The sequence below is a fragment of the Tursiops truncatus genome, chromosome X, assembly GCF_011762595.2.
Source record: "Tursiops truncatus isolate mTurTru1 chromosome X, mTurTru1.mat.Y, whole genome shotgun sequence".
Classification (NCBI taxonomy): domain Eukaryota; kingdom Metazoa; phylum Chordata; class Mammalia; order Artiodactyla; family Delphinidae; genus Tursiops; species Tursiops truncatus.
In genome coordinates, this window is record NC_047055.1 from 62370245 (window position 1) to 62394592 (window position 24348).

General features: G+C 36.0%; 1 protein-coding gene and 1 pseudogene across 1 annotated transcript; both read left to right on the forward strand.

Annotated features, from left to right (window-relative positions):
- The first annotated feature begins 860 nt into the window (after positions 1-860).
- LOC101336172 (small ribosomal subunit protein eS26 pseudogene) lies at positions 861-1245 on the forward strand (annotated as a pseudogene).
- Positions 1246-4565: 3320 nt separating this feature from the next.
- Positions 4566-11964, forward strand: HMGN5 (high mobility group nucleosome binding domain 5). The gene is made up of 6 exons (XM_004324370.3): positions 4566-4716; positions 6467-6496; positions 7040-7069; positions 7317-7370; positions 9289-9438; positions 10755-11964. Exons 1-6 carry the CDS (start codon positions 4702-4704, stop codon positions 11394-11396), a joined length of 921 nt encoding a protein of 306 aa, XP_004324418.2. The 5' UTR covers positions 4566-4701; the 3' UTR covers positions 11397-11964.
- The last annotated feature ends 12384 nt before the right edge of the window (positions 11965-24348 follow it).

Here is a 24348-nt window from a genome sequence, read left to right on the forward strand (position 1 = left end):
TTACCTTTGGAAACATACTTTCCAGATCCTTCATATCAGGGATTGTTCAATAATTCACTATTTTATTAATCTCTAGCCTGCTGTGAATAAACATAGGATACGGGAAGCTTTGGGTCTTCAGGATTATAATTTTTCCAGAGTCTCAGGTAAGTGCTGTCATCAATCTAAGCAAATTCCTCAGATCAATCTTATATAAGGCTCAAAATAAGTGTATTTATGTATTTTGGCTCACTGTAGTCTTACCATTTATTTTTCCCTGTGAAAATACCAAGTGACAATGTATTTAAAAACCAGATTTTAAATATATAATGGAAGCCTTACCTCATTATTTTCAAACAATAGTAGGTAGTTTTCTGACTTTTTTTCATTTTTTTAGAAATATAATAATAATAATGGTAATGGATGAGGCCAAAATTAAACATAATTTAATATGGAAAAGAAGATATTCATTACTAATCAATCAGTATTTTTGAGATCCCATTGCATGCAAAGCTGTATATGGAGAAATACTTTGAATTATGCAACATATATATCATTTTAAGCTAGAATATATAGAACATTTGATGACCTCTTTTACCTTAACTGCCTAACATCCCTTTTCTCATAAATACTACTTTCTTTTGGATTCTCTGTCTCAAACAATTTAATGTTGGTGTCTTCCATTTATAATTGTTCATATCTTCCTGTGTCATTTCCCAGTGGTTACTAAATGGGCATGCTACAGTCTCTGTAAGTTTTGAGGATGGCAGTAGGCATTCTTAATACCCAGGAGAAATTAGAGAGCCCTGTAGAGAATTATCCAGCAATTAACATTCATAGTCATGAATAAATAATTTAAAAAAGAGAAATAGCTCCTCTGTCGCCTCCTCGCTTCCAAGATGACCAAGAAAAGAAGGAACAATGGTCATGCCAAAAAGGGCCGCGGCCACGTGCAGCCTATTCGTTGTACCAACTGTGCCCGTTGCGTACCCAAGGTTAAGGCTATTAAGAAGTTCGTCATTCGGAACATCATAGAGGCCACAGCCTTTAGGGACACTTCCGAAGCGATTGTTTTCGACGCCTATGTGCTTCCCAAGCTGTATGTGAAACTGCATTACTGCGTGAGTTGTGCCATTCACAGCAAGGTAGTCAGGAATCGTTCTCGGAAAGCCCGGAAGGACCGAACACCTCCATCCCGATTTAGACCTGCAGGTGCAGCCCCACGACCTTCACCAAAGCCCATGTAAGGAGCTAAGTCCTTAAAGACTAAAGAAATACTATTCCCTGGAAAGACAATAAAGTGGAAATTATACTTTAAAAAAAAGAGAAATAAGCCAATGTATTTTTTTTTTTTTTTTTTTTTTTTGCGTTATGTGGGCCTCTCACTGTCGTGGCCTCTCTCGTTGCGGAGCACAGGCCCCGGACATGCTGGCTCAGCGGCCATGGCTCACGGGCCCAGCCGCTCCGCGGCATGTGGGATCCTCCCGGACCAGGGCACGAACCCACGTCCCCTGCATCGGCAGGCGGACTCTCAACCACTGCGCCACCAGGGAAGCCCCAATGTATTTTTTTAATGAGCCAAAAAAATTCTCTCTTTGACAATTAAACAAAAAATTACTTAAGGAATAATTTATCAATTTTAGAAAAATAGTTTTTAAAGTTAGTAAATTCTATAGGAGATATGTAGAGTGTAATGTGCTAAGAAAATATTTAGGTAAGGGAAAATAAGTATATAAAATTTTAAATCAACGTGAAGTTATATGACTGAGTGGTTGGGGAGAAAATAGAAAATATCAAAGCTTGCTTGTGTCATATGAGTGGTACAATTTAAATTCTATAGTGTAATAAGAAGATAGAATCTTTTAGGGCTGAAATGATTGGATAAGGCTTTTGTCAAAGAAGTGATATTTGACTTGGGTCTGAACAGTTTGATAGACATTTGATAAGCAGAGATATAAGACAATGGGGCTGCAATCGGAGGTAAAAATATAGCAAAGGCAAAAAGCCTAGGGCAGGTTGGTTTCTACAAAAGACTATCCTGGTTAATGGTTGGAAAAAAGAACATGGTGGTGGGGGTCAGGAATTAGAGAAACGTTTCAACCTTAGAAAATTTTTGTATGCATGCATGACTATTGTTTCAATCTAATAGGACATAAATCACAGATGCAACAGGTTAGACTGCAAGGAAGGCAAATGGACCAAAAAAGAAAATTGCTCACAAACTTAAGAGGAATCTTAGACCCCACTGACCTGCACGTTTCTTCTTTGCCTCCAAACTAAGCCTTACCTCCCAAGACTCCTCACGATCATTTATTTCAATCCACCTGGACTAGTCATTCTGTTCCCTGAAAAAGTACAAAGTTTTCCTGCCTCTGCATTTGCTATAACAGTCTATCCAACTGTTCAGAGCCAAGTCAAATACTACCTCCTCAACAAAAACCTTCTCCAGTGATGTCAGTCCTAAACCATAGTTCTCGTCTGTTTTATTATTGAACTTAGATTGTACCACTCACATGATGCAAGCAACCTTGATTTACAAATGTTTGCATCTGCTTGCTTTATCCTACACAATTATAAAAATTCTTAAGGGCAGAAACCATGTAATGCAACTTTGCATACCACAGCGTTTTGCAGTTTCATAGGCTAGGCTACAAAAACAAAATCCAACTCACAAAATAATGCTAAATACGAATTTGTTGAGTGTGTTCCAGTGTTGACACATTTTTCATTCTCTTCATGTTTCTTCTTATCCTTATGAAGCAATTCTTATATTGAACCCAAATTTTATGTTTACTTTCTAACTCTTGGAAAATAAAACGATTGAAACATATCTAGTCTCACTCAGTAATGCCTTCACCATAAGAGTTAAAGAGGCATCTAGGGAATCTAGGGATGATCCCAATAACTGTGGGAAAAGGAAGCCATTTAAATGTCTTTCTGATTTACCTACTTGAATCAGAATGTAATATGAGGTTGGAGGAGGAAAATTGAGCTGCAAACAGTCTCTACTACCTGATCTGTTTAATTCCACACTGTAGGTGCTGGGGAAGAATGTGTAAAGGTAAAAATGATGGGTTCTTCTGTTAGGCTGTATTTTAGTTTGAAGGGATGGTTTGGTATTCTAAAACAGCTATGAATAGTTTTAAAACTGATGATTGCAATGTTTTAATCCACATGAACACAAATGAGTTTATTCCTTTAAGTAACTGTTCAAAGGGTTAATTTCCTTTTTTTGATTAACCTTCCAGCATAGGGATTTCGGCTGTGGTTGAAACAAGTTTAAACCCAATTAGCTGTTACAAAATCCAAAGTAAGGCATTCTGAAAAGGTGCTTCAGGATCCTACATTTTTACGCATAAATATCCTCAAGTACTTCATTCACGAATCCTCACTCCCACTCTCACAAACTTTAGGTCTCAGAAACTAACTTGGGAACGCAGATAGAAGCCTCTTTTAGAGTAGAAAGCCACCTAATGATGGCTAGGACTAGGGTGATGTTAGGGGGCACTCTCCTTAGGCACAAGTTATGAGTCACCCCAAAACTCGATAATGAAGATAAATTTTTAAAGCACTATTTTAAAACCTAACTAATGGAAAAAAAAGTCCATGATGAACAAAATATCAATTTTAAATAAAATCAAGATCCTGCCCTGCACTTGCATGATTCACCTCAATTGCCTCATCCTAATCTCCTGAGTCTGGGGCACATTCTTAAATTTGCACCAGAGGTGAGTGCTTTAATTGCTTTATCCGAGTCCAGGCTCTTGAGTCCCAAACATTTTCATGTATGGCACCTTCCCTAATCCCTTCACTAAATGCCACCTTTGGATTCATAAGCCATTGTATCAGCACTTTTCCTCGGGATAGACCTCTGGTATTACAAACCTCACGCGGGGTCCCATTGAATTCCTGGTGGACTACCACCAAGTGGGATAAAGGTATCTATTAAATGTCCCCACCTTCAGGTTCCTCCTCCTCTTACAGCTCCCAGTTTGTTGCTCTCCATCTGCGGGAGACGCGCCGTTTGGCACCCTGATCCTGCCAGTACTACAATTCTGCTTTGGCGGAAAGTTCCCACAACCTGAGAAACAGCTCCACTCTTTTCTACTTTCTGAATGAGTGCTCCTCTCAGTTCATCTACATCCTTCTGCCAAAGGTAGAATGGAAAGACTGGAGCCTAGGTTCAATAATGTCTCTAAAGCACTTTGTCTCCAGGAAGTAAAGTGTGGCTTTTAGAGACCGTGGAGAAAGCAAGTGCAATGACTTTCGCCTGTCATTACTACATAAAAGGAAAACAACAACAACAACAAAAAACCGATCAAGACAATTCCAGCTTTCCCGCCGGTTTTATGCTTCAGCACTTTGCATCCACGAAGTCTGGGGGCTCCTCTACCCCACCAGCGGTCGGAGCTGGCAGCGTACAAGGGCTTCGGGCAAGTCCGTGGGCCACGCCCCCTGGGATGGTCACCTCCCCTTATTGGCCTGACAGCCTGTCACTCCAATTTGGCTCCCACTCCTACTAACCATTCACGTAGTTTGGTTGCGTCTGGTGCGTTTAATGTTGCCAATAACGAGGGATTTTTTTTTTTTTTTTGGAGGCGAGCACAGGTCGTGCTGCAATTAGTTCATTCATTGAAAACTCAGTTGCTCTCTGAGCTGTCGGGTAGAGACTGCTTTCGGCTTTTTTCCTGCTGTTAAGATCTCCTCTAGAGAGCTGCAACAATGCCCAAAAGAAAGGTAAGTGAAATAGGAAGATAGAAGGGGGATTAGAGACTGAAATACATATTTCCTAATCGGCAGAGATTTTTTTTAAAAAGCATTTTGACTTCTAGTTTGATTTTGTGATATGCTGAATGGAAGGGGAGGGAAGGGCAGGTATCGGTTGGTGTAAGGTTGAGGATGGTCTCTCACGCAACTAGTAGTTCACTTTTGACTTATTTTGTTTAAGGGTAAGAATCACTTGAGAGGTGTCTCCATGCTGAATTACAAACAGTCATAGCGCTGTGCTGTCGCTTCCTACCCCACTCCCCCTTCCTCCGTTTACCCTATTGGAGAAGACTTCTCCCAACCACACTTCCAGGCACTAGTTTCCTCCTCAGCCTCCAGCTTTTCTCCGGGAACCGTCCAGTTTGGGGGAACGAAAGCCATGGCTTTCTCCCGTATTTGCCTTTGTTCTTCCCGTTTTCTTTTTCCTTTTTTTCCCTCCTCCGCTTCTTGTCATGCCAGATGGCTATGCAATGGTAATCCTGTGCCATTAGGCGGCGCAGACTTCAAACTGTCCTAGAGAAGGGAGAGATTCACAGCTGTAATTAGCAACTTTGGAGCTGAGAGATCTGGGACTCTCCAAGCTCACTCACTGTCTAAAGATGGAAGGATGACAAGGGAAATGCGTCAGATAAACTATTGCTGATGTTAGGATAGCATGGATTTGTTCACTTTGGACGCGCAGAATTGATATGAGCTATTCAAGGGCTACAAGTCTCCTGCAAACCCTCACTTAAAAGATCGTGGTTTCTCTCTTGGACGGGAAATAAATTCACGCTCGGTGTTTTTTTTTTTTTTTTTTTTTTTTTTGGGTGGGGGGGAGTTCCCTTAGAAGTGAAATCGATTGCTGTTTCGTTGCTTGATAAAATTGTAAAACACTGTGTTAAGTAAGGCGTTATGATTGTTTTGGTACTATTCCTATCTATTCGTCCGCCTTCCATATTTTTAGAACATAGGAACAAGACTGAAATTCCCCGGTCCTCTGGGGCTGTATGACTCGTGCAATAGCTCGATAATTCCCAGGCTAAAGGGCTGCTCAGATACGGAAAGCAATGGTTTATAATCAGCATCCCCCTGCCTGAGATTCCCGCCGCTGCCCTTTTCTAGGCTTGTGCAATGGGTCTTGCTATTTTACAGAGCTGACAGCAACCTTGTAGCAGGTAGTGGCGGGAAGTTTTAAAATCCGCAGCCGGCTTCTCAGAATAACGCATTGACGTTGTAACAAAGAGGGTTCCCCCACACCAGGGCATTGTGGGGGTTGTAGTTGTATGCACAACTTGGAGGGGAGAATAGTCCATTTAGAAGAGAGGATCAGATAAGTACAATTGCATCTCGAGCATAAAGCTAAACGGACAGGGAGATTGCATGAAGCTCCGCCTTCATTCTGCCCGCTCCCACACTTTTTGGCTTTAACCCTGGCTACAACAGGTGGATTTTAAAATTAAAAAGGTTTGTTTTTAGGAAATGCAATTTACACAAAATGATGAAATTGGCTATCAGTTGTATAAACTTATGTCTTGGGAATTCATTTACATCTTGGTGCAAATTTGCACTTTAGTAGACAGCAGGCTACTAAGCACTAACATGTGGCTACTTGAGCAGGAATCCAGGAAAAAGTAAAGCTGTTATATTGCAACTGCAATCTATAGGCAATATTTTCGGATATATCAGTATATGTTTATATCGATGACCTTATTTCTGTGTGGTTTTCTCCCCTGTATAGGCTGCAGATCAAGGTGATATGAGGCAGGAGGTGAGTTTCTTTAGTTTTAGAATCTGAAAAAATTCACCTGGTTTATAAACTTGACACATAAGCAGCTAAAAACTAAATGCTGGTTAGTATATTTGTACCATATGAGTACCAATATGGTATGCCAGTGAACTCTCTCAGAAATATAGTAGGTATTGAAAACTCCAAACTCCATGGAACTTAGGACCTTGTGCTTAAGATCTGGAGAGAGCTTCTTCCTTTTAAGCCAAAGAATTGCTTTGTCAGTTTGCAAGAAGGGGCTGTATTTTCATTTATAAATATACTCCTTGTTACTAGCCATTTTGTGTTCCTTTAGCCTAGCAATTGAAATTTAGTTTGGGATTCTTTTTTCCTTAGCTGTATGAAGGGTCCAGAGGAGGGAAAAATCAAAACTTATATTTTTACTATGATATTTTTAAATCAAGTACACAATGCTTCTTAATGACAATGTGTACTTAGTGGTACACTAAATATTTTCACAATATAAATATTTCTAGTTTTCTGTATCCATAATTCTCTTAACTAATAATTATTTTTAACTTATAGCCAAAGAGAAGATCAGCCAGACTGTCTGCTGTAAGTAGTCTTTTTAAAAAGCTGCCCATGTATTGTAAAATGTAATTTTAAAATTCAGAGAGTCCTAGACAATACTAGTTATTTAATACAAGATTTGTTTTTGATGTTTTAAGAAAAACTTTCTCACCAGGAAATGTTTTTATGTTAGTGTTCAATTTAAACTATACCCATTTATTTTAATTATGAGGCTGAACTTCATTGTTAGTGATCTGTCTTCAATTATGATTTCTTCTTTCTTTTCCCCCAGTTGCCTGTGCCCATTACACCAGAGTTGAAGTCCAAAAGAACATCAACTCCAAGGGTAAATATTCAGCATACAATGTTGAGAGAAACTTGCTTTTCTTCAGAAATAGTTTTTCGGAAAGGCATATAGTTGATCATTTTGCTTTATTTTCTTTTCAGTTAGTGATATATTACATTATACATTATACCATATGGTACATGTCAGCCCTTTGAGTCAGAAATATTTGTTTGTGTTCTGTGGTTGTCTGCTGTGTTTCGGCATTTTCATTAGGAAGAGACAAAACAAAATTTTAGTTGGCTAGATCCATAAAACATACGTGCTTTTGACGTCATATAGTCATAATACCAGTACTCCTGGGGAAACAAAAGGTGTAAACTCTAGTAACAAAAGTAATGCTTTGTGATAATAATAGTAACTAACATTTGATAATACTTTACAGTTTGCAAAGTGCTTTCACATACATTATTTTCAAATTCACATAGTTGATCTCATATAGGCTTCTGTACTCTAATGTTGTGGTTAAAGACATTAGAAATAGCCTCAATATTAAGTTCACTTTCCCCCTATATTTATATTTATTTATTTATGTGTAAATATGTGTGAATATAATATGATCGTATTTCATTTTTAGAACTGGTTTATTGAGATATGATTGATGTTTTAAGGATAAGTTGAATTCTTAACATCATAAAATGTTAAAGCTAGGAGGGGGCTTCCCTGGTGGCGCAGTGGTTGAGAGTCTGCCTGCCGATGCAGGGGGCGCGGGTTCGTGCCCCGGTCCGGGAGGATTCCGCGTGCCGCGGAGCGGCTGGGCCCGTGAGCCGAGGCCACAGAGCCTGCGCGTCCGGAGCCTGTGCTCCGCAACGGGAGAGGCCACAACAGTGAGAGGCCTGCGTACGTAAAAAAAAAAAAAAAAAAAAAAAAAAAAAAGATATTGCTAAAACTATGGCCATAGGTTTAGTAATCATAGTAAGTGACAACTGAAGAGAAAAGTTCTTTTTGGTTTTTCTCTATTTTGCATTTCCTGGTCACTATTTATAAAATTAAGTACTCAATTTATAAGTTGTTAAAATAGTAAACACTGTTTATTTCCTTTCAAAATAAAAGACAGTGATAGAATAAAACAGATAATATAGAATCATGGACTTTAAAACACTTTACGCTCCTTGGCTCTCAGTTTCTCATGTATTCAAAGAATAATAACATATCTATATTGCATTTTACAGTTTCTAAAGTAATTTCACATATATTTTATCATTTGCTCCTTATTACATCCTTGTAGGTAGGTGGTATTACTCTCTTTTACATAAGAAGAAATAAACACAAAGAGATTTCTGCTTTTGCTCAAGATCACATCAAGTAAGAAACAGATCCAGATTTAAAACACATGTTTGCTGGATGCTGAAACCAGTGCTCTTTCTACTACATACACACTTAGGCAAAGAGCTTTCTTGGTAAAGAAATTATGATTCAAGTCATTCAGAAACTTGTAGACCCAAATATTGAATCACTAATGTCCCCAGGTGACCTCTTTCAAATATATCTAAATTGCTGCTCTCCCTAACATAGTATTTCTCTTAATTATTACCAATGGAGGCTCAGCAGTCAAAAACCCTGTTGCTAATTATTAGACATGACAGGGATAAACTGGTCCCCTCTAGTCAAAGAAAGTTAATTTACCAAAGTGTAACCTGATGCTAGCAATTGGCCACTGGTCAGCATTCTAACTTGTTGTTTCTCACCTAAAAGAAACTTTCTTTGATTCATGTCAGGAATATTATTCATTTTAATACCATTTCAGGTTTATAATGACACTGAAAGTGTCAAGTGATAATTTTGTTGATATTAAGTTTATATGGATATTTTAAAGCTTTTCCGTAAATTATTACAACAGCTGGTAAAATAACAGGCCATTTAATCAACACCTCAGTTAAATTGTGTATTTATTTTTTTATTGTTTTGTTTTGCTGGACAGAAAATGAAGGCAAAAAATGATATGATGGGAAAAAACACAGATGCAAGTGCCAAAGCCATAGCCAAAGCCATAGCTGAAACCAAGAAAGAAGTTGTTAAAGAAGAATACAACAGTGAAACTGCTGAAAATGGAGAAGCCAACCTTATAGAGGTATCTTCCAATATTAACAGTTTTGTCCATTTGGATGTTTAACAATGGGTGCCACTGGAAGAAATCTTGTTTGTCTTGTAGTTTAAACATTGAGAAACATTAAATGAGTATGGCTTCATAGTGTCAGTCTGTCCAGGCTGCTGTAACAAAATACCACAGATGGGTGGCTTATAAACAACAGAAATTTATTTCTCACAGTTATGAAGGCTGGAAAATCCAAGATCAAGGCACCAGCATTTTCGGTGTCTGATGAGGACCTGCTTCCTGGTTTATGGATGGCAGTTTTCTCGCTGTGTCCTGACATGATAGAAAGGGTGAGAGAGCTCTCTGGGGTCTCTTTTATAAGGACATAAATCCCTTTCATGAGGGCTCTACTCTGATGACCTAATCACCTCCCATAGGCCCCAGCTCCAAATATCATCACATTGGAAATTAGGTTTCATCATATGAATTTTGGAGGACACAAACATTCTGTTTATAGCATCTAGTATAATGGTATATAAGGGGAAAAGAAAGAAAACAAATTTAAAATTGAGAATTTATAGGTATGGGTAGTGAGAGCAGTGTGTTAGCATTGATATTAATAGAACAATGCCAGAGATTATGACTTATTAATAATCTAATGACTGTCTTATAAAATATAGACCAATCCTCTATTGCTTTTGTCAGCACATGGGCTATTTGTAAATATCTTTGCAAGATCATATATGATTCTTCTTTCCTCTTCAGATTGCAAAACAAATCATTATGTATGTTTCCAATAGGTCTTGCTTTACATATTTAGCATACCATGTTTCTAGGTACTGTAGTTAAAAAAATGAAAATGGGATTTAGTGCCAAATCTATAAACCAGACCTATGCATGTAGGGAAAATCTTTTCTAAGTGATCCTATGATATATGGTAGAAGACTTTTCACATAACTTTTTACAAAGTAAACCTAAATCTCACCATTATAGAAATAAAATATATTATTTCTTCAAGGAATATATTTTGTTTACATGCATGCTACTCATTTTTTCTGTATTTACTCTGTTTCCTCATATTTGTAATGAAAATCATTTATATGAATAAGTTTCCCCGAATTTATTGTTCCAAATATCTATTTGTGTATGTTTGTGTGGAGATACTTTAATTAATCCTATTTCTTATAAGGTTTCCTTATGATGTGTTGTTTAGGAGGCCTTTTCCACAGGAAAATTACTTTCTTATAGATGAAGTATATTTTTTTCCATAAAACAGATATAATCCTAAGTATTTAGGGAAAATGGTTCCAAATTTACAAATATAATCTTGGTTTTTTTCTCTCTATATATAGACATCAGCTTCTGAAAAAGAAATAGAGGAAATAAAAGAAGAAAAAATTGAAGATATCAAAGAAGAAAGAGGAGAAAAGAAAGGAACAGTGGCAGCAGAAGGAAAAGAAGATGAAAAAGAAGATCAGAAAGGAGATGGAGAAGATCAAAACAAGGAAGAAGAGAAAGGAGAAGGTGGAAGAGGGAAAGAATATGAAAAAGAAGATGAAGGTGGAAAAGAGAAAGAAGAAGATGGAAAAGAGGAAGAAGACAAGAAAGACACAGGAGATGAAAAGGAGGGTGAAGATGGAAAAGGGAAAGGAGAAGATGGCAAAGAATCTGAAGATGGAAAAGATAAAGGAGAAGATGAAAAAAAGGGAGATGTTAGAAAACAGAAAGGAAATGGAAAAGAGAATGAAGATGGAAAAGAGGATGAAGATGGAAAGGGGGATAAGGGTGTAAATGTGAAGGAAGATGAAAAGGAGAAAGGAGAAGATGGAAAAAAGGAAGAAGGAAAAGAGGAAGAAAATGGAAAAGGAGACAGGAAAGATGGAGGAGATGGAAAAGAAGATGAAAGCAAGGCTGAAATTGGAAAAGAAATAGCCGAAAGAAAAGAGGTCAAAAAAGAAGATGGAAAAAAAGTAGAGTTTCAGAGTGTTTTTTAAAGCTGCCCTATATGGTTTCATAATTTGGTAATATGTACCTTCATGTTGTAATGTTAAGAGAGATGAATATTTTTATCAAATATTTTATAAACACAGCTTTTCTTTAGCATCAATTTAATTTCAAAACATCTTCATACTGGTTATTAGTCACAAAGTTTCTAACATGAAACCTTTATCTATAAATTTTGTAATTATAATAGTGGAATATATAGAAAAAATATGTTTTCAACTTTGTCCGTGAATACACTTTTTCTGTAAGTTATGTGTTAAATCTTTGACTTTTAATTTTACTCCTATATATGATAATTTCACAAAATGGAGAGATCCCAAAAGAGTTTCCTCAAACATTCTTGTGGTTCTCTAGGTTACTTTTATAAAGAAGGTGAACTATTTTCATGTAATGCTAAGAATTAGAATTATCTTTCCCAAATATAACTTTGATATTAGCTTGGGAAAAAATAAAATTGTAATTCCATTTTTAAAAGAAATACAAATGTTTATTTCAGAAGGGCAGTTCTGACAATATGTGTATTCAAAAAATTTTACTGGATTTATCTTAATAAAAGTTCTCTTCAAAGATTATTGTAGTTTGTTATAACTCCAAAAATGTAATTAGTGAAATATTATAATGCTTCAGTTTTTCTATTGTGAGGTTCACAAAGACATTAAAAAATTTTTTGCACTGAGATAAAATAAACATAACATAAAATTCACCATTTTAGCCGTTTCAAAATATACAATTCAGTGGTTTTACTATATTCACAATGTTGTGCAACCACTATCACTATCCACTATCTAGTTACAGAATATTTTCATCACCAAAATAAGAAACAAAGTACCAATTAGCTGTCTCTGTCCATTCCCCACAACCGGCACCACCACTGGTCTCTGGCAACTGTTAATTTACTTTCTGTCTCTATGGGTTTGCCTATTCTGGACACTTCATATAAATGGAATCATGTGACATGTGGCCTTTTGTGTCTGGCTTCTTTCACTTAGCATAATTTTTCATGTTCACCCATGTTGTAGCATGTATCAGTATTTCATTTCTTTTTGTGGCTGAATAATATATTGTACTACATTGTTTGTTGAAGAATATTTGAGTTGTTTCCATGTTTTGTCAATTAGGAATAATGCTATGAACATTTGTGTACATGTATGTTTTCATTTCTCCTGGTTATATACCTAGGAGTAGAACCACTGGATTATTTTAGTAATTCTATGTTTAACTTTTTGGGGAACTTCCAGTTTTCCAAAGTGGCTTCAGCGTTTTGTATTCTCACCAGCAACGTGTGAGTGTTCTAATTTCTCCACATCCTTGCCAACACTTGTTATTGTCTGTCTTTTTTATTATAGAAATCCTAGTGGGGTGATTTGGGGGTGATCAAAATCATGGTAATTTTTGTTTGCATTTCCCTAATGATGTTGAGCATCTTCTCATGTGTTTATTGGCGATTTGGATAACTTCTTTGGAGAAGTATCTAACAAAGTCTTAACCCATTTTTTACTTGGGCTGTCTTTTCAGTGCTGAGTTGTAAGACATGTATATATTTTAGATACAAGTCCCTTATCAGATGTAATAATTTGCAAAATTTTTTCCCATTCTATGTATTATCTTTTATTTATTATTTTTAAATTTTTTATTGGGTTATATTTGTTTTACAATGTTGCGTTAGTTTCTGCTGTACATCAAAGTGAATCAGCTATATGTATACATATATCCCACCTTTTTTGGATTTCCTTCCTATTTAGGTCACCAGAGAGCATTGAGTAGAGTTCCCAGTGCTATACAGCAGGTTTTCATCAGTTATCTATTTTATACATATTAGTGTATAATCCAAATCTCCCAATTCATCCCACCTCCCTTTCCCTCCTAGTGTTTATATGTTTGTTCTCTATGTCTGTGTCTCTATTTCCGCCTTGCAAGCAGGTTCATCTGCACCATATTTCTAGATTCCACATATATGTGTTAATATATGATATTTGTTTTTCTCTTTCTGACTTACTTCACTCTGTATGACAGTCTCTAGGTCCATCCATGTCTCTACAAATGACCCAATTTAGTTCCTTTTTATGGCTGAGTAATATTTCATTGTATGTATGTATCACGTCTTCTTTATCCATCTGTCAGTGGGCAGTTAGGTTGCTTCCATGACCTGGTTATTGAAAATAGTGCTGCAATGAACATTGGTGTGCATGTATCTTTTTGAATTATGGTTTACTCTGGGTATTTGCACAGTAGTGGGATTGCTGGGTTATATGGTAATTTTATTTTTAGTTTTTTAAGGAACCTCCATACTGTTCTCCATAGTGGCTGTATCAGTTTGCATTCTCACCAACAGTGCAAGAGCTTTCCCTTTTCTCCACACCCTCTACAGCATTTATTGTTTGTAGATTTTTTGATGATGGCCATTCTGACCAGTGTGAGGTGATACCTCATTGTAGTTTTGATTTGCATTTCTCTAATAACTAGTGATGTTGAGCATCGTCTTATGTGCTTATTAGTGATTTGGATAACTTCTTTGGAGAAATGTCTAACAAGGCCTTAACCCATTTTTCACTTGTATTGTCTTTTTAGTACAGAGTTGTAAGACATGTATATATTTTAGATACAAGTCCCTTATCAGGTGTAATAATTTGCAAAATATTTTTCCCATTCTATGTGCTGTCTTTTAACTTTCTTGATAGTATCCTTTGATGCAGAGATTTTTTTTTATTTTGATTAAATCCAATTTATCTACTTTTTCTTTTTCTGTTTGTGTTTTTGGTGACATATCTAAGAATCTGTTACCAAACCCCAGGTCACAAAGATGTATACCCGTATGAAGAGTTTTATAATTTTATCTCTTGCATTTAAGCTTTTGATCCATCCTGTGTTAAATTTTGTGTATGGCATGAAGTAGGGTCCCATATTCATTCATTTACAAGCACCATTTCTTGAAAAGACTATTTCCCCATTTGATGGTGTTGGCACTGTTCAGAAATCAATGGACCACAAATGTATGGGTTTATTTCTGGACTCTCAATTCTATACCATTGATCTATAGGTCTTTCTTCATGTCAGTATCACACTTTTGACTACCATAGCATTAGAGTAAGTTTTGACATCAGAAAGTATGTGTCCTCCAAGTTTGTTCCCAGTCCTTTACAATTCCTTATGAGTTTTAGGATCAGCTTGTTCATTTCTACCAAAAAAAAAAAAAAAAGGAAAAAGGCATTTGGCGTTTGATAAGGGTCATAATAAATATGCAGATAAATTTGGGGAACATTGCCATATTAACAAAATTGTCTTCCAATCCATGAACACAGGATGTCTTTCCATTTATTTAGGGTGCCTTTAATTTCTTTCCACAATATTTTGTAGTTCTTCATGTACACATCTTGCACTTCCTTGATCAAATTTATTCCTAAGTATTATATCCATTTTGAAGCTGTAACTGGAATTATTTTCTTGATTTTAATTTAGCATTGTTCATTACTAGTGTGCAGAATACAACCGATTTTTGAATATTGATCTTATATCCTACAATTTTCATGAACTTGTATATTATATTTAACAGGTATTTTGTGTTTTCTTCAGAGTTTTTCCTATTTGTAAGATCATGTCATCTGTATATAGAGATTGTTTTACCTCTTTCTTTCCAATTTGGATGCCTTTATTTCTTTCTTTCTGCCTAATTTCCCTGGCTTCTCAAATATTAATAATAAAAAAAGGAAATACACAAGTTCAGAAGTCCAGTTTTCAAAGGATAGACTTCTGCTTCTACCTCTTTCCCAAGGCTGGCAGGCCCTGCACCATTTCCTACTCTGTCTCAGAACTTACTACAATGCTACAGTAATAAAAACCAACTTAAATGGGCTGGTTAAATATCTAGGTAACTTGCCTGGATCCCCCAGTTTCTAGCCATATTCTGCAACCACAAAAATTGTACTCAACTTCCAGCACAGAAATGTGTTGTTTTAAGCACCTTGATCCCCTTCACTGCTAAGGCTAAAATTAAAGTAACAATCCTGCATTCCTCTTTAAAAACACATCCCAGGTGACAGGCAGAACTGTGGTAATGAGTAATCTTAATTTTCCTGTGAAATTATACCCTCTACATAAAGAAGGTAGGCGCCTTCACCTTACAACATTATCTTAACTCTATAATAAAGTGTTCATATGACAAAATGCCATGGTATACTATAGGAGGATCATTGTTTCACACTATGATACTAAAGTAAATTTTCTTCCTCTGGTCTTGTATTGTTTTATTTCTTGATGTTTTAATTGGATCCTACTTTCCCTTTATCATCAAAACTTTGCTTCACACAATTTCTCTTCTAAAAAACTCAATGATAGTAAGGTGTGGGGGGAGGAGTGGAGTAGGGGAGTGCTAATTTATAGAGACAGCACACCATGACTATAAGTGAAAGCGAATATAAATTATAAATCTACAAAACAGAACAATCTTCACTAAAGATGGGGAGAAATAAATAAGGGTATAAAAAATCTTCAGGGAACCCCACAGAGAAATGGTGTTCAAGAAGTACTTTTGGAGTTTCTTCAGTAATATGAAGCATCTTTTGTTAAGTATCTGATTGGCAGCACAAGTTTTTGGTAGCATATTATTGATTCAACACAATAATTGATTTTCTGAGTATGTAGTGCTGAAGTTTTCATCTAAACTTTTCTGTTGTTACTTTAAAGGGCTTGCCCCATTCATAAGCTTGAGGGCATGCCTCAGAATAAAAAAAAATTAATGGGAATAAACTTTGAAATTATATTGTAATTAGATGGGAAGCTGATTCAGTTTATTGTTGTACCATGAAAAAAAACATGAGTATTTATACACAGTTCTTCAGGGGAATATCTGCTGTATAAGGACTGCCCTTAATGCTTCCCATTAATATTTAAAATGTTTCATGCTGAACATTATTAATCCTTATAAAAATTCCATGTTTAGGGTGGTATGAAGAAAGGGAGACATAGAACAAAGGCATGTCAGAGCTGGAGTCTAATCTCATAAATCATAGGTGTTATTAATTACCTACTGAGATCACACAGATAAATCTTGATATTATCTTTAAAAATTGGGTTTTGAAAATCCTCAAATAATAATGTTTTGGTCCTAAAAATTTAATTGTCTTCAAGATACAATTGTGGCAATTGTCCAAAATTTAAAAGCAGAACTGTTGGAACAAGTTGCTTAGCATATAAGGAACGGAGAAAAAGCCCACCAAATCGGCTGCAGTTTACAACCTCCTGTGCTAAAATTAAGTTAAATCTAAACTGTGCAGTAGGTAAGTGACTTGTGTGAAGGTATTTTTCTAGAATACAGAAGAGGTTTTTTAATGTGATATTTACACAATAGATATGATTGTTTTTTATCTTAAAATACATGGATTTAATATTATTAACTATCAATTTATTTGCCTGACGTGAATAGTCTTTCAGATTATGTTGACTTTCTTAGGTTGGAAAATAGTAAGTAGGAAAAAGTCCAGCTTTATATGGAGTAACAATCATTTTCTTTCACATATTTTCTCTGTAACTACAGCTCATTCTGGTTGTTTATTACATATTTTATAAACTCTCTTTTTTTAAATGTTGTTTTTCCCATGAACATTATCTTTACATATTTATATCAAGTACAACATAATAGTGTTGATCAAAATGGTTTTCCTTTCTTTAGAAGTTAAAAATTAAATTCATAAAAATTAATTATTCCTTAAAAACCTAAACTATGATTTACTATGTTACTTGACAACATATGCATTTAATTCCTTAGTAACTGCAATCTGCAGTTCAGGCTTGGTGTAATTTACTAAATAATATGAATGAACTCCAGTGGTTATAGAAATTGAGTTCCAGATCAGATAATGGGGGAGGGTGTGTGTGTGTGTGTGTGTGTGTGTGTGTGTGCGCACATATGTGTGTTTTCTAGAGAAGAGAGGAAGGGGAAATCACAAAGTGAGATGAATGATTTCAAAATATTTTAGTATCAGTGGCTTAAAAGGCTATTTTTTCACATAGATTAGGAATTCTGACCAAGGCTGAAATAACTTCTTCAAATATTTAACACATATAAAAGTGTTTACTATGTGCCAGGCACTTTCTTAAGCATGTTACATATGTTACACATATATGTAAAGAAACATTTACATATAACAACCCTATGAGGCAGGTACTATTATTATCTTCATTTTCATAGATAAGGAAACTAAGCACAAAGGCTGATCAATTTATTTTATTTGTGGCAAATCCATGGTTTCCAGGATTTGAACTAAGTTATACCATCTCTCAAATAGGCTTAATCCACAAGCATTTTCCACACAGTAGGATTTTTTGTTTGTTTTGTAAAAATACTCTTAGAAATTCAATGAGAAATGACGTCACTCACCAGTGTTACAACTTAGATTCTTTAATTCATTTAGTCAATAAATATTTGTTGAGTACCTACTATGTGTCAATTAGGTTACAGGGGTTATATCTGTGAAGAAAATAGGGATCTTCCTTGCCCTCATAGATCTTACAGTGCACCAGAAGAAACCAATATATTTTTCAATCACATAAATAATTATATAATTATAATTTTTGTTAATGCTATAGAGGAATAGTAAGGTGGCTAAAAGATGGAAAGACAGAGACCTGGGAGAAGCTAGTACTTGTAGGTGATTAGAGGTGTCAATCCACTTACCTAGACACTTAGGTTGATTGAACTCAGCTGGGAGTTTCTCACTTAAGATTTCCCATGTAATTATAGACACATAGTGTTTGGGGTTGGAGTCAACCGAAAGCTTAACTGAGCAGAATTTAGGATGGTTTCTTCAATCACCTGTCTACACTTCAGCTTGGATACTGCTTGGATGATTTTTCACATGGCTAACTTATTGGGATGTTTTTTTTAACCCATGCAGCATGGTGGTCTCAGGGTGGTCTAACTTCTTATAAGGTGGCTGGTGGCTGGATACCCCTAAAATGTGTGTTGCAAGAAACCCAGACACCAGTTACAAGTTTTCTAATGACCTAGCCTGGGAAGCCATGTATTACTTCCCCATTTTATTAGTCAAAAAGAAAATGAAAAAATCAACCCAAATCCAAGAGAAGGAATATAAACAAGGACATGAATACAGGGGGGCATGGCTCATGGGGGAGCCATCTTTGGAGATTAGCTACCATAATTCTCCATTTCCTCATTCTCTGTTTTCAGACTTCCCACTACATGGATGTTGGATCTTCTGGATTGATCCCCTATTTTAAAAAAAAACAAACCTTTTCTCTCCTATCTTTCTTCTCTTTGTCTTTTTCTTCTTTCTTGGATATGTCTTTATATTTTCATCAAAATGTCTATTGAATTTTATACTTTTTTATTTCTTTTTTGCATATCACGCTGTTCTTATTTCTTGATGTAACATTTTCTCTCTTCTGTCTTCTGGTATCAATTTTACAACAATTTGTTTCTGGTTTTTGTTTTGTTTAAGTTTTCTTCTACTTCTTGGGTTGCTATATTCCCTCCAAGGTCCTCCCCTTCTCATTTTTGGCTTATTTTAGTATCTGCCTTTAATGTTAGTGTCTTTCCTCAAATTCCTGGTGATTTAAAATATGTAACATTCAAATTTAAGAATGAGATGCTAAAAAAGCTGGTTAAGTGGAGCTTGTCAATTAATGGCACTATGAGATGATATGTAGGAGTCTGGCCATTTCATGAGCTAGATCTACCAATGTCATTCTCTATGAGCCTTCTCTCTTCAGCTAATGAGTTTCTCTGGAGAGAAATCATTCAAACTCCTGTCTGGATGTGTAAGTTTAACTACAGGTATTCTGAAAACCCAAGAAAAATGGGCGCTGTGTGTTTCTGTATTAGTCAGGATTCTCCAGAGAAACAAAACCAACGGGAAGCATATATATATATAGATAGATAGATAGATAGATATAGAGAGAGAGAGAGAAAGAGAAAGAGGGGGGAATGAGAGATAAGGGATTGATTCACATGATTATGGAAACTGGCAATTCTAAATCTATCATATGGGCTGATAGGCTCGAGATCTGAGTCGACATTGCAGTTTCAGCCTGAAGACCAGAGGTTTGGAAAACCTGGAAAACCAATGGTTCAGATGAAGGCAGTCAGTTAGAAAATTCCCTTTTCCCCAGGGAAGATGGTCTTTTTTTTTTTTCTTCAGCTGATTGCAATGAGCCCACTCACATTATGGAGGGCAATCTGCTAACTCAAAGTTCATGGGTTTAATGTTAAGCTCATCCAAAATACTCTCCAATTTGACAGATAAAATTAAATATAATGGTCTCATTGATTATTATGTACCCTTTCAATTAATTCACTGTGATGTTTTCAAAAAGCACCTTACCTTCATCCTTAGTTGTACCTGGTATCACTGAATTCAGACCCCTTTTGTGCCAAAGTCTCTAGTGACCCAACTTCTAGCCTATGGCTGCTTTAACCAATAGAATGTGGCAGAAGTGATGCTGTGCCAGTTCTGAGCCTAAATTTTAAGATGAAGTTTCTCAAATTTGGCACTTTTGACATTTGAGGTTGAATAATTCTTTGTTGTATGATGCTGTCCTGTATACCATAGGCTGTTTAACAGCATCCCTTGCCTCTGCTAGCCAGAAGCCAGTTGTACCCTCCCTCCCCCCTACTCTTGTGACAACTAAATATATCTTCAGACATAGCCAAATATCCCCTGGGGTAAGGGCAAAATAACCTCCAGCTGAGAACAACTGATTTAAAAAGATGAGTGTCTTTTGCTTCCTAATTCTTGGAACGCTCACCTTTGGAATGTGTGCTCTGGGGAAATCCAGCCTCCATGTGAGAGATCTGACTACCCCGATATAACCATGCTTTGAAGAAGCCTGTGTATGGAAGGAAATGACTGCCTGACCCTCAGATATTTCAGCCATCTCAGCTGAGTTGCCAGACACATATATGAAGAAGTCATCATGGACAGTAAGCCAGTCAAGTTTTCAGATGACTCCAACCCCTACCACCATTTGACTGTAACCACATGAAAGACTCCTGAGAACCACTCAAGTGATCTCTGCAAACTCACAAAAACTTCAGAAATAATAATAAATATTTACTTTATGCTATTGAATTTGGGGATGCTTTGTTAAAAAAGAAATGGAACATGAATTATCAAAGAAACAATGCAAGAACATTTGTAGGACTAAATTTCTGGATTCAAATGATCTATCAAGTGCCCATCATAATGAATTAAAAAAGAAAAATGTCAAAGGACATCATCTGGAAGTTTTAGTATATTATGGATTAAAAGGACACCTTCAGGGCTTCCCTGGTGGCGCAGTGGTTGAGAGTCCACCTGCCAATGCAGGGAACACGGTTTTGTGCCCCAATCCTGGAGGATCCCGCATGCCGCAGAGCAGCTCAGCCCATGAGCCATGGCCACTGGGCCTGTGCGTCCGGAGCCTGTGCTCCGCAACGGGAGAGGCCACAGCAGTGAGAGGCCCGCGTAACGCAAAAAAAAAAAAAAAAAAAAAAAGGACACCTTCAAACTTACAATTCTCATTCCCTCTCCTTTCCTTCTCTCCTTACCCCCTTTCTGTCTTTTGTGCAGGTGCATGCATACATGCATGCATGCCTGTTTGCATGAGCACACGTGCGTGTGTGTACACACACACACACATATAAAAACCAGTTCACATTCAAAAGAGAAGGAATAAGAATGACAAAGGACTTCTGAACAACAGCACTGGAAGCTGGAAAACAATGAATCATGACTTCAGAATTATTAATTTACAACCTAGAAGTCTATATCTAGACAATTTATCAGTCAAGTATGGGAGTAAAATAAGCATGCTTCCATATGTGAAAAGTCAAAAATTTAATCTCCTGTGCACTCTTTCAGAAATCTAATAAGGAAGATAATTATATCAAGTTTGTAATAACAGATTCGACTTCAGTACTTGTAATTAGTCTGTTCATATTTTCTATTTCTTCTTCATTCAGGCTTGGGAGATTGTACTTTTCTAAGAATTTCTCCATTTCTTTTAGGTCGTCCAATTTACTGGCATATAGTTATTTGTAGTAGTCTTTTATGATCCTTAGTATTTCTGTGGTGTCGGTTGTAACTACTCTTTTTCCATTTCTAATTTTATTGATTTGAGCTCTCTCTTTTTTTCTTGATGAGTCTGGCTAAGTGTTTAGAAATATTCTTATCTTTTCAAAGACGCAGCTTTTTGTTTCATTGATCTTTTCTATTGTTTTTTTTGTCTCTATTTCATTTATTTCTGCTCCAATGTTTATGATTTCTTTCCTTCTACTAACTTTGTTTGTTCTTTTTTTTCTCTAATTACTTTAGGTGTAAAAGATTAGGTTGTTTATTTGACATTTTTCTTGTTTCCTGAGGTAAAACTCTAAAAAAACAAATGTCCAGGACCAGATGGCTTCACATGCAAATTCTACCAAATACTTACAGAATAGTTAACACCTATCCTCCAGAAACTACTCCAAAAAATTGCAGAGGATGAAGGAAGCACTTCCAAACATATTCTATGAGACCTCGCTCACCCTGATACAAAAACCAGACAAAGATAACACACAGAAAAGAAAATTATAGGCCAATAACACTGATTAATATAGAAGCAAAAATCCTCAACAAATTACTGGCAACCTGAACCAAACAATACAGTAAAAGGATCATACGACATGATCAAGAGGGATTTATCCCAGGGATGCAAGGATTTTTTTAATATCCACAATTCAGTTAGTGTGACACACCACATTAACAAATTGAAGAATAAAAACCATATGATCATCTTAATAAATGCAGAAAAAGCATTTGATAAAATTCAATATTCATTTATGATACAAAACCTTTCCAGAAAGTGGGCATAGAGAGAACATAACTCAACATAATAGAGGCCATATATGACAAGCCCACAGCTAATATTATACTCAATGGTGAAAGGCTGAAAACATTTCCTTTAAGACCAGGAACAAGACAAGGATGTCCACTCTCACCACTTTTATTCAATGTAGTTTTGGAAGTCCTAACTACAGCAATCAGAGAAGAAAAAAGAGAAAAAAAAAGGAATTCAAATTGGAAAAGAAGTAACACTGTAACTGTTTACATATGACGAGATACTATACATAGAAAATCCTCCTACTAGAGCTAATCAATGAATTTGGTCAAGTTGCAGGATACAAAATTAATACACAGAAATCTGTTGCCTTTCTATACACTAACCACGAAAGATCAGAAATAGAAATTAAAGAAATAATCCCATTTACTGTCACATCAAAAAGAATAAAACACCTAGGAATAAACCTACCTAAGGAGGTAAAATACATGTAATTCCAAAAACTATATGACGCTGATGAAAGAAATCAAAGATGACAGAAACAGGGGCAAAGATATGCCATGTTCTTGGATTGGAAGAATCAATGTTGTCAACATGAATATACTACTCAAGGCAATCTACAGGTTCAATGCAATCCCTATCAAATTACCAATGGCATTTCTCACAGAACTAGAAATAAAGAATTTACAATTTGTATGGAAACACAAAAGACCCCGAATAGCCAGAGCAAACTTGAGAAAAAAAACAGAGCAGAAGGAATCAAGATCCCTAACTTCAGACTATACTACAAAGCTACAATCATCAAGACAGTATGGTAATGGCACAAAAACAGAAATACAGATCAATGGAACTGGATAGAAAGCCCAGAAATAAACCCATACACCTATGGTCGATTAATTTATGACAAAGGAGGCAAGAATATACAGTGGAGAAAAGACAGTCTCTTCAATAAGTGGTGCTGGGACTGGACAGCTACATGTAAAAGAATGAAATTAGAATATTCTCTAACACCACACACAAAAGTAAACTCAAAATGGATTTAAGATCTAAATGTTAGACCAGATACTCTAAAACTCCTAGAGGAAATCATAGGCCAAACACTCTTTGACATAGATTACAGCAATATTGTTTTGGATATACTTCCTAGAGTAGTGAAAATAAAGACAAAAATAAATAAATGGGATCTAATTAAACTTAATTGATTTTACACAGCAAATGAAACCATAAACAAAATGAAAAGACAACCTACAGAATGGGAGAAAATATTTGCAAACCATGTGACTTAAAAGGGGTTAATATACAAAAAATACAGACAGCTCATATAGCTCAATATCCAAAAAAAAAAAAAAGAACACACACAACCTAATCAAAAAATGGGCAGAAGACCTAAACAGACATTTCTCCAAAGAAGACATACAGATGGTCAACAGGCACATGAAAAACACTCAACATCCCCGCACACCAATCAGAATGACCATCATCATAAAGTCTACAAAAAGTAAATGTTGGAGAGGGTGTGGAGAAAAAGGAACCCTTTTATACTGTTGACAGGAATGTAAATGGTGCAGCTACTATGGAGAACAGTATCCAGTTCCTTATAAAACTAAAACTAGAGCTACCATATGCAGTAAGTCCCCTACACACATACTTTCAAGTTGCAAACTTTCAAAGATGTGAACCTGTGTTCACATGTCAAATCACGTAAGCTAGTTCATATATCTGGCTTACATTGTCATGTGTGTGTACCCTCTACACACACATGGTTGTGCTTTTATGTACTTTACTGTACAGTACTGTATAGAGTACAGTAGTACAGTATCTTTATTTCAAGCCCAGGATGTCCCAAAGCAAGGGTAAAAGCAACGGTGATGTAGCTGGTACCTCTGTACTTTTCTAGGTACTATACTGTAAGATTAAAAATGTTTTCTTTATTTTTTGTGTTTTTTTATGTATTATTTGTGTGAAAAGTATTATAAACCTATTACAGTACAGTACTATATAGCTGATTGTGTTAGTTGGGTACCTAGGCTAACTTTGTTGGACTTACAATCAAGTTGGTTTTATGAACGCACTCTCAGAAAAGAACTCATTCATATGTAGGGGACTTACTGTAATCCTGCAATCCCACTCCTG